The following is a 13,084-nucleotide window of genomic DNA, read 5'->3' as shown; positions in this document are numbered from 1 at the left end:
GTAGACAACACAGGAGTAGATTAGAAAGAAGTAACAAATAGGCCAGTCAGGAGAAGAGCTACCGGCCTGTGCTCCCCAGAGGTGAAGGGTCATCCCCTGATGCCCCTCTTGTGCATGGCTCACAGGAGCCATGTTGGCCTGCTGGCACTGTGCTTACAGGCAGCACCTTTCCATCCTTTGGGCTTCAGACCACAGGGCAGCTGGAGGACCAAGGGGTGCCTGGGCTAGGGAAGCTGGCCCCAAAGTCTCTGAGCACTGATCATATTTTAGATGTTCTATGTGCATTGGCAGGAGAGGGAAAGATCCACCCACTTCCAGGGCTATATTCCAGAGCCCCCCCAGTCTGAAGCTCACTTCTCTCCTGTCACCTGCAGCCCACAGAACAGTTGACATGCTCAGGGAATGGCTACCAGGCTTTAAACTCGATTTACTTCTTCATTCTGCAAAACCCTCAATGCTGCTGTCCTGTGGAGTGCATTACACGGGGGGTGTGGTGTTCCCTGGCACAGGAGGTGCGTGGTGCCCAGAGCTGTACCTTGCCCATGGGATGAGCTTCCCCAGGGAGGGCCAGGAGCTGCTGAATGGACACTGCCCTCACCCCCAGCCCTGGGCAGCCACTCAATGGCAGGAGGACGTATTGAGGCCAAGGCATGGCCCAAAAGCTGCCCTGGCACAGGGCACAATCCGGGACAAGGCACTGGGAAACAGCTTGGCTGGGGAAAGTGCACTGGAGCAAGCTGTGAGTCTTTCAACTCTTGTCTTGAGGAGATCATACTGTCTTTAACCCCAGGGACACATGGAGGAACCAAAGTGAAACCAAAGGTATTGCACAAAAACAGTACTAAAAGGTCAATTAGGGAGTTACTCCACCTGGAGAAATCACATTTTACATATTGATCTTCAACTAAATTTTAATTTGAATACTGTATCTTTAATCTGAATATTGTATATTGTAAATATATTGTATTTATAGCTGGAATGGCTTTCCCAGGGAAGTGGGCAGCACCCAGCCTGACAGAGCTCAAGAAGCATTTGGACAATACTCTCAGGCACATGGTGTGATTCTTGGGGTACCCTGTGCAGGGCCAGGGGTTGGACTTGATGATCCTGATAGGTCTCCTCCAACTTGACATACTCCATAATTTAGTTTCTCCCCTTTTTTTTGTGACAGTCTCTGCCAGTAGCAGCACCCATACAACTCCTTGCAAACTCAGGCCTACATGTCACAATAAATTCACAGAAATCCTCAGACCCCCACCACACCTCTAACAAACAAAAAAATCCCCACTAAATAAAAATGCAACCCCAAACCCAAGAAACCAAACAACCCCCACAGAAATGCAGCCACATCCGAAGGAGTCAGACAAGATTTTTCACAAAGGATGGTAGCAGACAGAAATAGGCCATACCTGATGCAAAATCAACAAGAGGAAAAATAATGTTAGTTGATGGAACTACTATAAATACTGTCTTTAATTGGCTATTCAAGTAATCACAAATATTTGAGACCCAAGGACTTTCTTCAGATGGAAAGCTGGTGTTCAAGGCCTGAGTATGTGGCTGCAGATTACACTCAGAAAGGCTGTGAACACAGAATTCCCATGAAAACAGGCCTCCCCTGATGAGCTGCTCACCTGGCTGCCCTATCCACTCAGAAATAGGAAGCAAACTAGGACTTGTTATAAGGCATTTATTTTCATTATGTGTTGGAAAGGGACAATCCTCTCTTCAAAACAATTACAGAGATAATGCCACAATACCTACTGCATATTGCTTTACTGTTGAAACCAAAACATTGTCCAAAACAGGTGCTTGGCAAACAAAAAGAAAATTAATATATTACCATTGAAATTAATGCTGTTAGATGAAAGCACCATCTCCATTGTCTGATCTGATCAGTCATGCAATTGAAGACGCCAAATAGCAAGTATTTTGGGTTTTACAGTAAGCCATGATCTTTTAAGGGTTTATATAATTCTATACAAATTTAAGTACAAAATGGGAATTATGTTTCAGAAGTCAAAGTGAACCAGGCTGAAGCGAATCACAAGACACACCTGTTAACACTGTACAGCTGGATTTGAACACAGATACCAATGAACTTGCGAAACTGAGCACACACACAATGGTCCCCGAGATTCAGCCACACTTGGGTGGGAAGCCATGCTGGAGACTGAAGGACAATATCCAACACTCTTCACACCCAGAGGGCCAATTCTCTCACAATTGTTGGGATCCCAAGGAATTGTTGTTACTCCATTCTAAGAACGACAGTGTTTTTAGTATATGGTTGTCACAAGGGTATACACAAGCTGTATCAAATACTGAATCAGAAATAAATAATAAAAGATACATCTAACACATCTTTTATTTTTTAATATTTTTTTACAGCACTGACTTTACAAGAGGATAAACAACTCATTTTTAGGGGCTGCTAACATCTGAAACAAAGAAGTCACTATTTTATACTCAACATATTCTCAACCTTTTAATAACTTTATATATGTATATATGACTTTTCACACAAAAGAAGTTAAAATAATTTATATCTAAAACTACTGTGTAAAGAATGAAGGAGGAAAAAAAAGTGTGTGTCTTTAAAAATGCTGGAAGAGGAAGACCTGATTTTCACAAACTCCATTTGCTGTTTCAGCTATTTCTGGAGTTTCAAGCGATTTCCTGGCCATCAACAAAAACTTCCCAACACATTGGGAGCCCTCTGCAAACTCATGACATGCTGGGTAAGGCCACCTGCTAATGAGTTTGTGTGGGCCACAGGCATCTGCCATCATCAGCCCCAGTGGAATCAGGGTAAGAATGATGGAGAGGAAGAAGACAATACCCCGAATTGCTACTAAAAACCACAGAGAGAAATTCTGGACAACTGGTATCATGATGTCCACTGGCCAGGATTTTACTCCCAAGCCCTACCCTCCTTGCCCTCCCTTCTGCATCACAGATAAAGGAAGTTTTTCTCTCAATGGATTTCTTTATTTCCACAAGAAAGCTGCCCCAAGAGCAGGGTGGGCCAGACCCCAAGAGTCACCTGCAACACAGAGCAAAAACAATTCCCTTTGCTTGCTACAAATGCTACTGTGCTTGTGTTGCTGAGGAATTGGTCCAGCATCACCATTTATGCCTGGATCCTCCCAAACTTCAACCATCTCAAGTAACTTTTGTGGCCATGTAAATGTGGCAGAATCCATGGAGGATATGAAACCCATCCAGCCAAAAGCTCAAGCGCTGATGGCCTGGATCCACATAGGGTGAACAGTGAAAGGAAAGGTAGTAAAAATGTGGAAAGTACTTTTCTGGAGGTTACATTCCTCTGAAATAGATATTAAAGCAATATTACAAATAAAATCAGCAATGTGATCTGCAATGGCATGTCCATTTCTCTATGAAAGCAAGAGGAGATTATATTAAAGAAAATATTTTAATCTACACAAAGCATTTTCACATATTCCTAATTACAAAACACACACCATAAAGTAATTGTATATTGAATACAGAAATCAATACATCTCTTACTAAAAATGAGAGAGGCGAAAAAAATTAGCAGGGAAATGCAAGTGGACTCCCACGAGTGTGTGCCTGGGGAGACTGCTACAAACTCAGACTCTGTTCATTAAAAAAACCAAAATCCAAGATTTTCTGCACAGCTGTGGAAGGCAAGGCTACAAGCTAGTGTGAAAAAGCCTGACTCACTTGTCATTGCTGCCATGCAAAGACTTGAGGAAATCAGTGTTAGTCTAAGAACTGAGAAGTCTGGGTTTTTTTAATTGGATGAAAACAACAGCAGCATTTTTCCTGTTTTGCACTTTTTTTTTTTTTGCCAGGCAGTTCAAACACCTCTGGCCCCATTTATTCTGTCACCTTTGGACTGTGTTCTGCCTCTATTATCTAACCACTACTCCACCTCGTTGTTCCCTGGCTTGATACTGCCCACAGTTAACCCAGAAAAACTTTTAGGTTTTATCTTGGGCAATCCTCATTACCTCCTGATGCCTCTGGGTTGAGTTCTTAGCTTGTAATCATCTACAATGAGAATAAATTAAACTGGTAGATTTCTCTCTGTGTAATGTGCTGCAGACCTCCTCTGTAGAAATGTTCCCACACTGACAATAGAGATCTTTAAACAGCTTTAACATTACAACAGTCTGAATAGTAATAATGAATCTGTCCTATCTACCAGCCAGCCCAGTCGATCAGCTCCTCAGCACAAAGGCTGCAGAGCCAGACACTTCAACCAAAGGCAAAACATCACCGGCCCAGTGGTTCTGCATTACACAAACCACAGGTGCTAGCACTGATGCTGATGGTTTGGTTGCATTTCTGCAGTTGGCTTTCACATAATGATCAGGATGTTCTGGCACAGGCTACAAAGTCAGGCACAATGCGGCCAAGTCAGCTAGAGAGGGAAGAGGGTGACTTTACATCACAGGCAGTAGTAATACCACTCAAGTTCTCTTCAACAGAGAAAGATCTTCACCTATTGAAGCTAATTATGTAATTACAGTGGAAACCAGAGTCTCATCTCCACCACGCTGACACAAAACCTGGAGAAATTCCAGTCAAGCTAATGGCATTCTTGTGGATTTCAAACAGTGAAGTAGAACAGTAATAAATCCCTAAAAAGCTAACTGGTGACCATGTAATTTTAATACAATTGCTCCCATCAGCACAGTAACAGCTATGCTTCTGAAAACACAGAAGAACCTTTTTCTAACCCACAATAAAAAGAATTCGTAGAGACATTATGGAAAAATCTCCTCAGATTGTCTGCAATTTTAAGAGCAAGGGCGTTCTGGTATGGTCTAATGTTACTACACTACTTTTACAAGGAAAGACAAGACTACAGAATATTAACCAACTTACTGTGAAGCTTATCTTAAATCAAAACTATCCCAAACTTACCAAATGAGGCAGCAATTCAGAAAAGCACTTTAGCACAAGCTTAATAACATACTCATGCTCAAATGTTTTGCACAAACGTAAATTGTATGTCTGGATACTCGGTAATTTACAGTTTTGGCTTTTACAAACTGGTCTCCCAATTTGTCCCTGTGATTTAGCAACATTCTAGTACACGAGCCATTACCTTAATTTCTGCAAGGAAATATGGTAGTACAGCAAATGCATGGTAATTCATGTCAAAACTCTATTGTAATGCCACATCACAACAGGTACCTGCATAACTGCACCTGGTAAATTAAAGTGATACTGATACATTCGATAAATAAAAAATAAGTTACAGACTATGGGAAAAATGTCACTGATCGCACCAATGACCTAAACTTGTTTTCTAGTTACTGCCAAGGTCTGGAGTAATATTTAAATATAGTATTTCTGCAAGCATTCAGAGAATTATAAAATAAACTTCTAACAATCATTTGTAAACAAGTTTAAAATGCACAATTATATTTCAGTAGTTTATTTTGGAGAAAAAAAGCAGTGCAAAATAGGCCAACCACAATTCAGAAGGCAGCCAGGAAAATAAAATTCTTATTTGATGTTCTAACTAGGAAACAGCAATCAGACATTTCCATTGGATCCAACACTCAGATTCATGTAAACATACTTAGTTTGAAAGGTCTTGGGTTAGTAACCCAGTTCTAACGTCATTGCTTCATCCCCACCACCCAGTAAAGAAACAAAACCCAAAAAAACCAAAAATAGCCCAATCCATTGTAATAAAGGGAGCAATAGGCAAGTCTACAAACACTCCACCAGCTGGTTACAAGAAAGTACCATACAAAAATATGCACTGGCAAGTTCCTTCCTGAGGGCATCTTTTGTTACACGCGTAACATAAAAACACTTTTTATTTTAAACAAATAAAAACAAGCCCCAAACTATAGATGTCAATTTTATGACTAAAGTCATGGCTTTACGAAAGGTTTGGTCTATCACAAATACTTTTATAAACCCTTACCTATGTACATCTGACTCACTCACACCACAGCCATCCGAGACCTGCGAGCTGCAGACAACATGGGATCCAGCAGCCTCAAAGCATACAAGGGTTGTGATGCCCAGCTCAGAACTAATCTGCAACACTTGAGGAAGTTGGCTGTGCTTATGTGCACCCTGGGATCTGACTGATACCACACCCATAAGGTTCTTCCCGTCCCTATAGAAATATTGCAAAGCTACTAATCCCTCTAGAGGTGGAATCATCTTCTGATGTGTAAATCATCCAGAAAAATTCAATCCTGGCTACAGGAAATCCCCAAGAATGGCTTCTTGGAAGAAGACCAATCTCTACAGAAGACCAATGCCTACAGAAAAAGCATTGTTTACATAAAAGAACTGCTACATAACACTCTTCAAAACTTTTTCCCCTCTAGGACTGGTACCATCAGGTAGGGCGGTGACATCTTTTACACAGTTTAGTTCTCTCTCCATGATCTACCTGGGCTTTAAGTTATAGACCCTTTCCTTTTGAGTAGCCATTTAACACGACACTAACCAAACTGGTATTAAATGCTGCAGTGACAGATGCCTTATGAACATGTGCTATTGAAAAGACAGAAATTCCTACATTTGCAAGCTAGGAGCTTAAGTAAGGAAATTTTCTTAACACCACCCTTCGTAAATGTATTTTAGGGCTAATAAGGGGAAGAGAAGGCCACTTCTACCAAAATAGTGTTTCTGTTCTTAGCACTTATATAGTTCCAATATAGTGTTCAGAACTGGCAAAAGTTGCAGGAATTCTCAACAGCAGAAGTTACTGCCATACTAGAAGATACCTCGAGAGATACAAATTGGCTGTGCTATAGTTTACAAATAGTATAAAGCACTGTTGTAAATTGGCCATATGGCCTCGCCTGGCAGCTTGCAACAAAGTAACGGGGTCTCCAAGCTAGAGCTGTCCTGTACTGCTACCCTATATGAAGGTACACAATTTTGTTTCTATTTTACAGAAAAAAATGCACAACAGCATGGATCTGTGGAAGGCAGCGACTGTGTTACCCCTCAGGATACGCAGATCAGGTCTGCTGCTCCAAGGAAAATGCACAGCTCTGCCAGCCTTTTCCCAGAGCTGCCCCAGAGTCCTCACAAGTGCAATGGAGGGAGAATTACACTCCCTGCTAAGAGATGAGCTGCTTCCATTAACTCTTCTAGGATTTCAGCACAAGCAGAGAACTGAAAGCATGTTACTTAATCTACTAAATGACCCAACCTAAATACTGTCACCCTCTCTGAGTGAAACGTGTTGCTGTTGGCAAACGTGGTTAGAAGCTGATTTGAGTGAAGCAATGAGGCCTGGGGGGAGAACTGCAAAGCTGGAACAGGGGTGGTCACCTCGGTTCTGTGCCCTGAATAAGCAGGCTGCTCTGTCCTACTCAAAGTGCAGCAGCTTCACAGCGAGCTACCTGCCAACATCATGGCTGGTCAATGTTTCAAGAGATTTGGTTTAGTGATACCGAAGTTGTCTTAGCTTTCTTATGCAATGGCCTGCCTGCAAAAAAGAGGAATGGGGGAGTTTTTTAGGCAAAAATCTCTAGCACTGTTACATTCAGACACTGCATTTCAACATTATTATCTTCTTGATAGCATGAGGTCCGATTTTAAAATGCTGGTCACCAGTGATCACAAAGAACAATAGAAATGAAAGAATAACCCTCCCACAATGAAAGGACTAGTGTTAAAACACGTGTGTGTAAACTCACTACAGATTTGCAACTGGAATCTGATGAAATGGATTTGGATCACTTTCTCGCTCTTCCCCTTTCAGTCCATTTCATCAGCAAATTAGGTTAAATCAAATGGAAAGTTTTTTTTATTTTGCTTTTTCATGTTGTGTTTTATGTTGGGGTTTTTTCCCATTTTTTTTGTCAATTGTACTGTTAAAGCCTGATCTGGTTCTGGGACCACAATTTGTATCCCTGGGGCTTTCTCTCGGTCCATGGGATTGACAAGTTATTGAGAAGAAGCTTTTGTTGCCAACGTAGCGACGCAGTGCTGCTGGAAGCTGGGGGACACTGCTGAGTTGCAGCCTAGTCTCTGGTGTTGCAGTTTTACTGAGCTGTTGGTCTCGCTCTCCACAATCCAGGAGGAGTCTTTTCCCATGACGCTGAGACAGCCTGTGCTAGCACAGCATATCCGCTCGTCCATGATCCCACCGCTCTGCTCCGCCAGGAGCTTGCTGCGGTTTAGCTGGGTCACCTCAGGTACCTGACCCTGCAGGACAGCAGCTATGTGGTTCAGCAGATCTGTGAAAAACTCGGAAACACCCTCATAACCTGAAAAGAGAAAAAATGAAGGAGAGAAAAAAAAGGCAATTAAGTAATTTCCTTAGATTCTTTGAAAGACTTCTTTTAACAGTTTGTTTCTTGGAGTGTCCTTGCCCTCCACCGACCATAAAAAAGCTGATAAAAAAAGGGTTTTCTCCATGACATCATTTTAAGTGACAGCAGAAGCAGATTAGCATAAAAAGGAACAGAAACTCTTGCAATAGACGTATTTTTCCAAGGAGAAACACAATTGCTTTCCAGATTTGCTGCTTCTTTTTCCTCCCAAGTATATATACGTGTATATAATTTTAGGTATATTCTATCATTTCTTGCCAAGTCCAGGTTTTTTTCTAAGTTACAAACTCTCTGCTATAATGTTGATCTTTTTCATACCTTTCCCAGGTTTACTATAGCAAGTAGCTCTAATGCAAAGCTTTCTTGGGAGTCTGGACCCTCTCCAGAATCTGCCCAGCAATACCATCAGTTAGGGAAACAGCAGGGCTGGCTTTATACCCTACAGAAAAGGCAGCTTCCCACTGAGCGAGAAGCGATGCGATGCTTGTCTAACCTAACCTAACTTGACACTTAAAATGTGTTTGCTGCTGTGTCTGAAAAACACCCAAGGGACAGGAAATGTATATCAATGATTAAGTATTTGATAGAAACATCAATCATTTATTTCAGTGCTGAAACCACCTTTCTGCATGTTCTGTTAAGTGATTCCAGACAATTTACAATGCAGTTTAATAACAACTTTCCTGGTTAAAACAGTTGCTCAAATACCAGCAGACATGACATTTTTGGTGACACAAAAGGCTGCAGGTGTGCAGAGCTTCTGGGTCTATTTTAAACACTGTGCTACGGGCACAATTTTTTCATTGCATTTCATTTTAAAATTGAACCAAACATGCAACATATAGGTATAATGTCCCAAAATGGATCTTAACTGCTACTTCATTACCTAAAATTGTTATCAGTTTGCCTTAGTATTTAGAGGTGACATATGACATTCAGTGTTATTTAATGGGATAGGCTGATTGTTACAAAATGTCTATAAAAGTATTCTGGAAGTGACCTGGTATTAATATGGGAGACTGAAGCAATAAGTAAGTCTAAAAGACCCATGTGAATAGCACACATTCACACCGCAGCACATGAGCACAAGCAGAGGCCACAAAGTAAATGCATAATTTAAAATACTTTTAGTGATGTAATCACTGGGGAGAAGAGTTCCTTGGATCCATAATTAGCTCAATTTTAGTTTCCATTCTCCTGTAAAGACCTTAGGCAATTAAAAAAACCCAACTCCCTGGAAAACATGAAGCACCACTATAATTTCACCTATAACAAATGTGGAGATTACATGACGTATTTATAAGCCATATGTCAACCAATTAACTCTCCTTTAGGCTGCTACATTACTTTGGATTTTATTGTACTTGGTCCCAATTCTCCTAGATACTTAACAGGTCACACAAAACATCAGCAATGTGAGACAACAGCTCACAGTTTTCCTTTCTCACAGGCCCTGAAGGGATTCACCAAACCAAGCTCTCAGTTCAAAACACCAAGTTTCCCAGTGCTCCACATGATAATCCACTGGTTGGCGGGGGGCAACTAGGACTCCTAGGGCTGGCCATGGGAGTCAGAACAGGATCTCTACCCCTTGGACAGAAGTGCTTGTTACGCTTTCTTGCTTATGTAAAAGCCATGGGATTAGCCTTCAAATCTACTCAAGAGTGCTTCAAACACCCCAGGAATAAGCCATCTCCATAGTAACAGCTTTAATATTCAGCAAGGAGATCCACAGTACCCCAAACTGTTCTGTGTCTGCTCCCTGACAACAAACTAGCCTTGTAGGAGGGCACCTGGTAAACTCAAAGAAGTTGCTTTAAATATTTAATAGGAATAAAATGGCCAGTTATTCTGTCCTGAAATCAGCAGATGTTAGTGAAAGGAAGCTGTATGTAACAGGCAGGCTCTGTCTGTGCAAGCCCTCTGCACACTGGATGGAAACGCCCAAGTAATTCTGCCCGGACACTCAGAAGAAACTTCACAAACTTGTAAAAAGGAAATACAAGGAAGGGAGGAAGAGAATTAGCTGTCTCAACTCTTGGTTCACAGGACACCTGGTAAAGCTGCGAACTGTGGGTATTGCCTCACTTCATTCACCTAGGGCTCCTGTAGGCTTCTCAAACTAGTCAGTTGTGGGACACCACTGTGCTGCAATGCTAGCAAAATCAGGAGGTGCAGATTAAATTACACCTTCAGAAACTACTGACAGTGAATTTCAGATTCGTGTCACACAGGGAATCAGTGGGAGGATATAACTTTTGCATGCCTAAAGTGTAACTTGCATGAATCCTGCTCCACCAGGTGCTATCCTACTGCCCACTTGAAACAATTTTGGAAATGCCTGTCTACAAGATGCCTGAATTTTGCTATACTGAGAACTGCAGCAATGCATCTGAAAACCAGTGCTCACCTCTGTGAGCTTTGGTGAAGGCAAGAAATGGCTATGAGCATTTTTAAGCTGGCATTACAGATGCTACCAGCCTGATTTTTCTCCCTGATCTGGCCCACTCAGCTTTTCTGCATCTTCCCCTGGTCAGAGAGAGATGGACAGCCCAGATCCTGCATTTATAGCAATATTTTTACACACACGGAACGCACATTCAGATTTGATGCTCCCAGCTACCATGCAGATTCACCAGAGCCAGCAGTTCACCTACATGGTGATAGCCTGCAGCTGCTGGGGCTGGGTGAGCTCAGCCACAACCACAGCAGACTACCTGGAACCTTTTCTCTCACTTATCTGAGGTCAGACAAACATAACTCCCACATGCTACGTGACTGTGCCTACAGTTCGGTATCTCAGCTGGTAACCACTGCTAAATATAGTACCAGTAGTTTCCCACAGAACAAAACACACAATAGGCCTTTCAGACAATTATCTTTAAAATCTTTTTGAAGAGTTGCTGGTGCTAATGGAGCAGATAACAGACAACATCCTTCTACAGGTACACCTGCTCTCAATCCTGTCGTTAAACTCATCTCAGATGACATCCATGGAGTGGCAGGTTCAAATGAGCTTCAAGTCTGGTAAACACAGAAGACAGCACACAAGAAAGGCAGCAAGCCTCTGAGCAGCTGGAAAAGGCTTTAGTCAGGCTTGGCCCCAAGCCATGGCTTGAGTTCCATGAAAGAGGCTGTGAATACTCTTTAAAGGGCATCTCTTCCCCTCCCTTTTTCAAAGCTGTGGCACAGAGATAATGCCCAGGGGGGCTGGCTCCAGTCTGGCCCTACTGAAACTCTTGAAGACTATAATGATTTGAGGAAGAAGAGCAAGGGAGGGCACTTCCTGGAACTGCACTGAGCTAGGAACAGGGAGATCCCACTGCTGATGCAGCCCACTGGTGACTCTTTTGAGGTGGGCTGAGTTTGAACTTCTCACTAGCAAGGTGCTGGCTCTGTCAATGAAGTCATTGTAACTCCTCGGCCTTTAATCATACAGTCCCATGGAGGGAAATGCAGTTACCTGTGCTGAACATGCTTTTGAGCAACAGAGATGGTGCTGAGATGTAACTTTGCTTCTATCTATTGCATTTTACCCCATTGCTTCCTCTCTGACCTCAGCAGACCTTGAGAACAGGGCTCATCTCAGTTCTGCTACCTTTTACAAATTTGAAGCCAGTTCTTTCCCTCTTTCCCTACCTTCTCTTCTTTATGTCTGGGCCCTGCTGCTATCCTCTAGCTTTTCTCCAATTGGTCTTCAACCCATGCCATGGTGATAAAGTCAGTAGTTACTATCACAACCCACATGTTCACCACCAAAAAAACTGCTGTGTGAGACACAATGTAGCACAGCACATAAGAAATTTCCCTGTGCTCTCAAGTCTGACCGGCAAGGACTAAAACACTATTAATTCAAAGTCCCTTCAAAGACCAGTTACTGTGCAAACTGAAACACAGGACTTGGGCTCAGTATTGAAAACTATTGCCTTAGGGTAGAAGTACAGCAGAGCAGTTCTGCAAACCTAAGTGACAACGAGAAGACATTTGGTCCTCTCTAAATTTATGTTTGCCACATTGCTGTTCCCCAATGTAGACTTCTCAACATTTCAAGAAAAGGACAATTTCAGTCTGTGCAAAGTACCAAATCCAAAATAATACTTGAAAAAAACCACCCAAAACTGAAAACATAAAGCACCAAACCAAAATGCAGGATATAGGATTGCAGAAGAATGTCCTGTATCACTGACTTCAGGACCCAAAGTCTGAAATATAATCCTATTCATAAAACTGATATGGCTCCATCTAACACCCAATTTAGGTTGTTTCACTGCTCTGGGCAGAAGAGTGTTTTCATAGGTCTGCAAATTGCATAACACCATGTGGTAGAACCATGCTGGGAAGTGACCTGAGAATAGCAGAGCTGAGTTTTAAGAGGAAGCCAGTCACTGTGGAGATAGACAGACAAGGCAGTACAGGGCAGTAGGAATGAGGACTTCATTTGAAAAACTGAGGAGATTGGGAGCTCAGTACAAGACTTCTAGATTTAAAGACACCACAGCCATATTGAAAACTTAAAAGTCTTCAATGACAGGTTAAAGAAACTACACAACAGCCTGTGTAAGCCTCTGGAAACAAACACCTCCAGTCAGGTGATGAGAGCAGATTCCCAGAGAGAAGAACATCCTGCAAAATAGCATCAAATGAGATGATGTATTCTTTTCCTGGGTTAGACTACTGAATTTAGCACAAGTGACAGACCCTTACTGCCTCACCCGTACAACTCCTTTTAACATTTCTGGTGATCAAGGAGCTTGTTTAGTTGTTTCCAA

At 42.1% G+C, this 13,084-nt stretch overlaps 1 protein-coding gene across 1 annotated transcript in view; it reads right to left on the bottom strand.

The window, feature by feature from the left end:
* Positions 1-1,676: 1,676 nt before the first annotated feature.
* The window catches only part of ITPK1 (inositol-tetrakisphosphate 1-kinase), a 142,940-nt gene continuing 131,532 nt past the window's right edge, over positions 1,677-13,084 (bottom strand). Inside the window, exon 10 of the mRNA XM_040067036.1 lies at positions 1,677-8,249. Coding sequence (XP_039922970.1) covers positions 7,927-8,249 — 323 coding nt within the window. The 3' untranslated portion in view covers positions 1,677-7,926. The remainder of the gene's footprint in view (positions 8,250-13,084) is intronic.

Source organism: Hirundo rustica, chromosome 6 (genome assembly GCF_015227805.2).
Source record: "Hirundo rustica isolate bHirRus1 chromosome 6, bHirRus1.pri.v3, whole genome shotgun sequence".
Taxonomy (NCBI): Eukaryota; Metazoa; Chordata; class Aves; order Passeriformes; family Hirundinidae; genus Hirundo; species Hirundo rustica.
The sequence above is the reverse complement of the archived record's forward strand: the minus strand, read 5'-3'. Positions and strand labels throughout refer to the sequence as shown.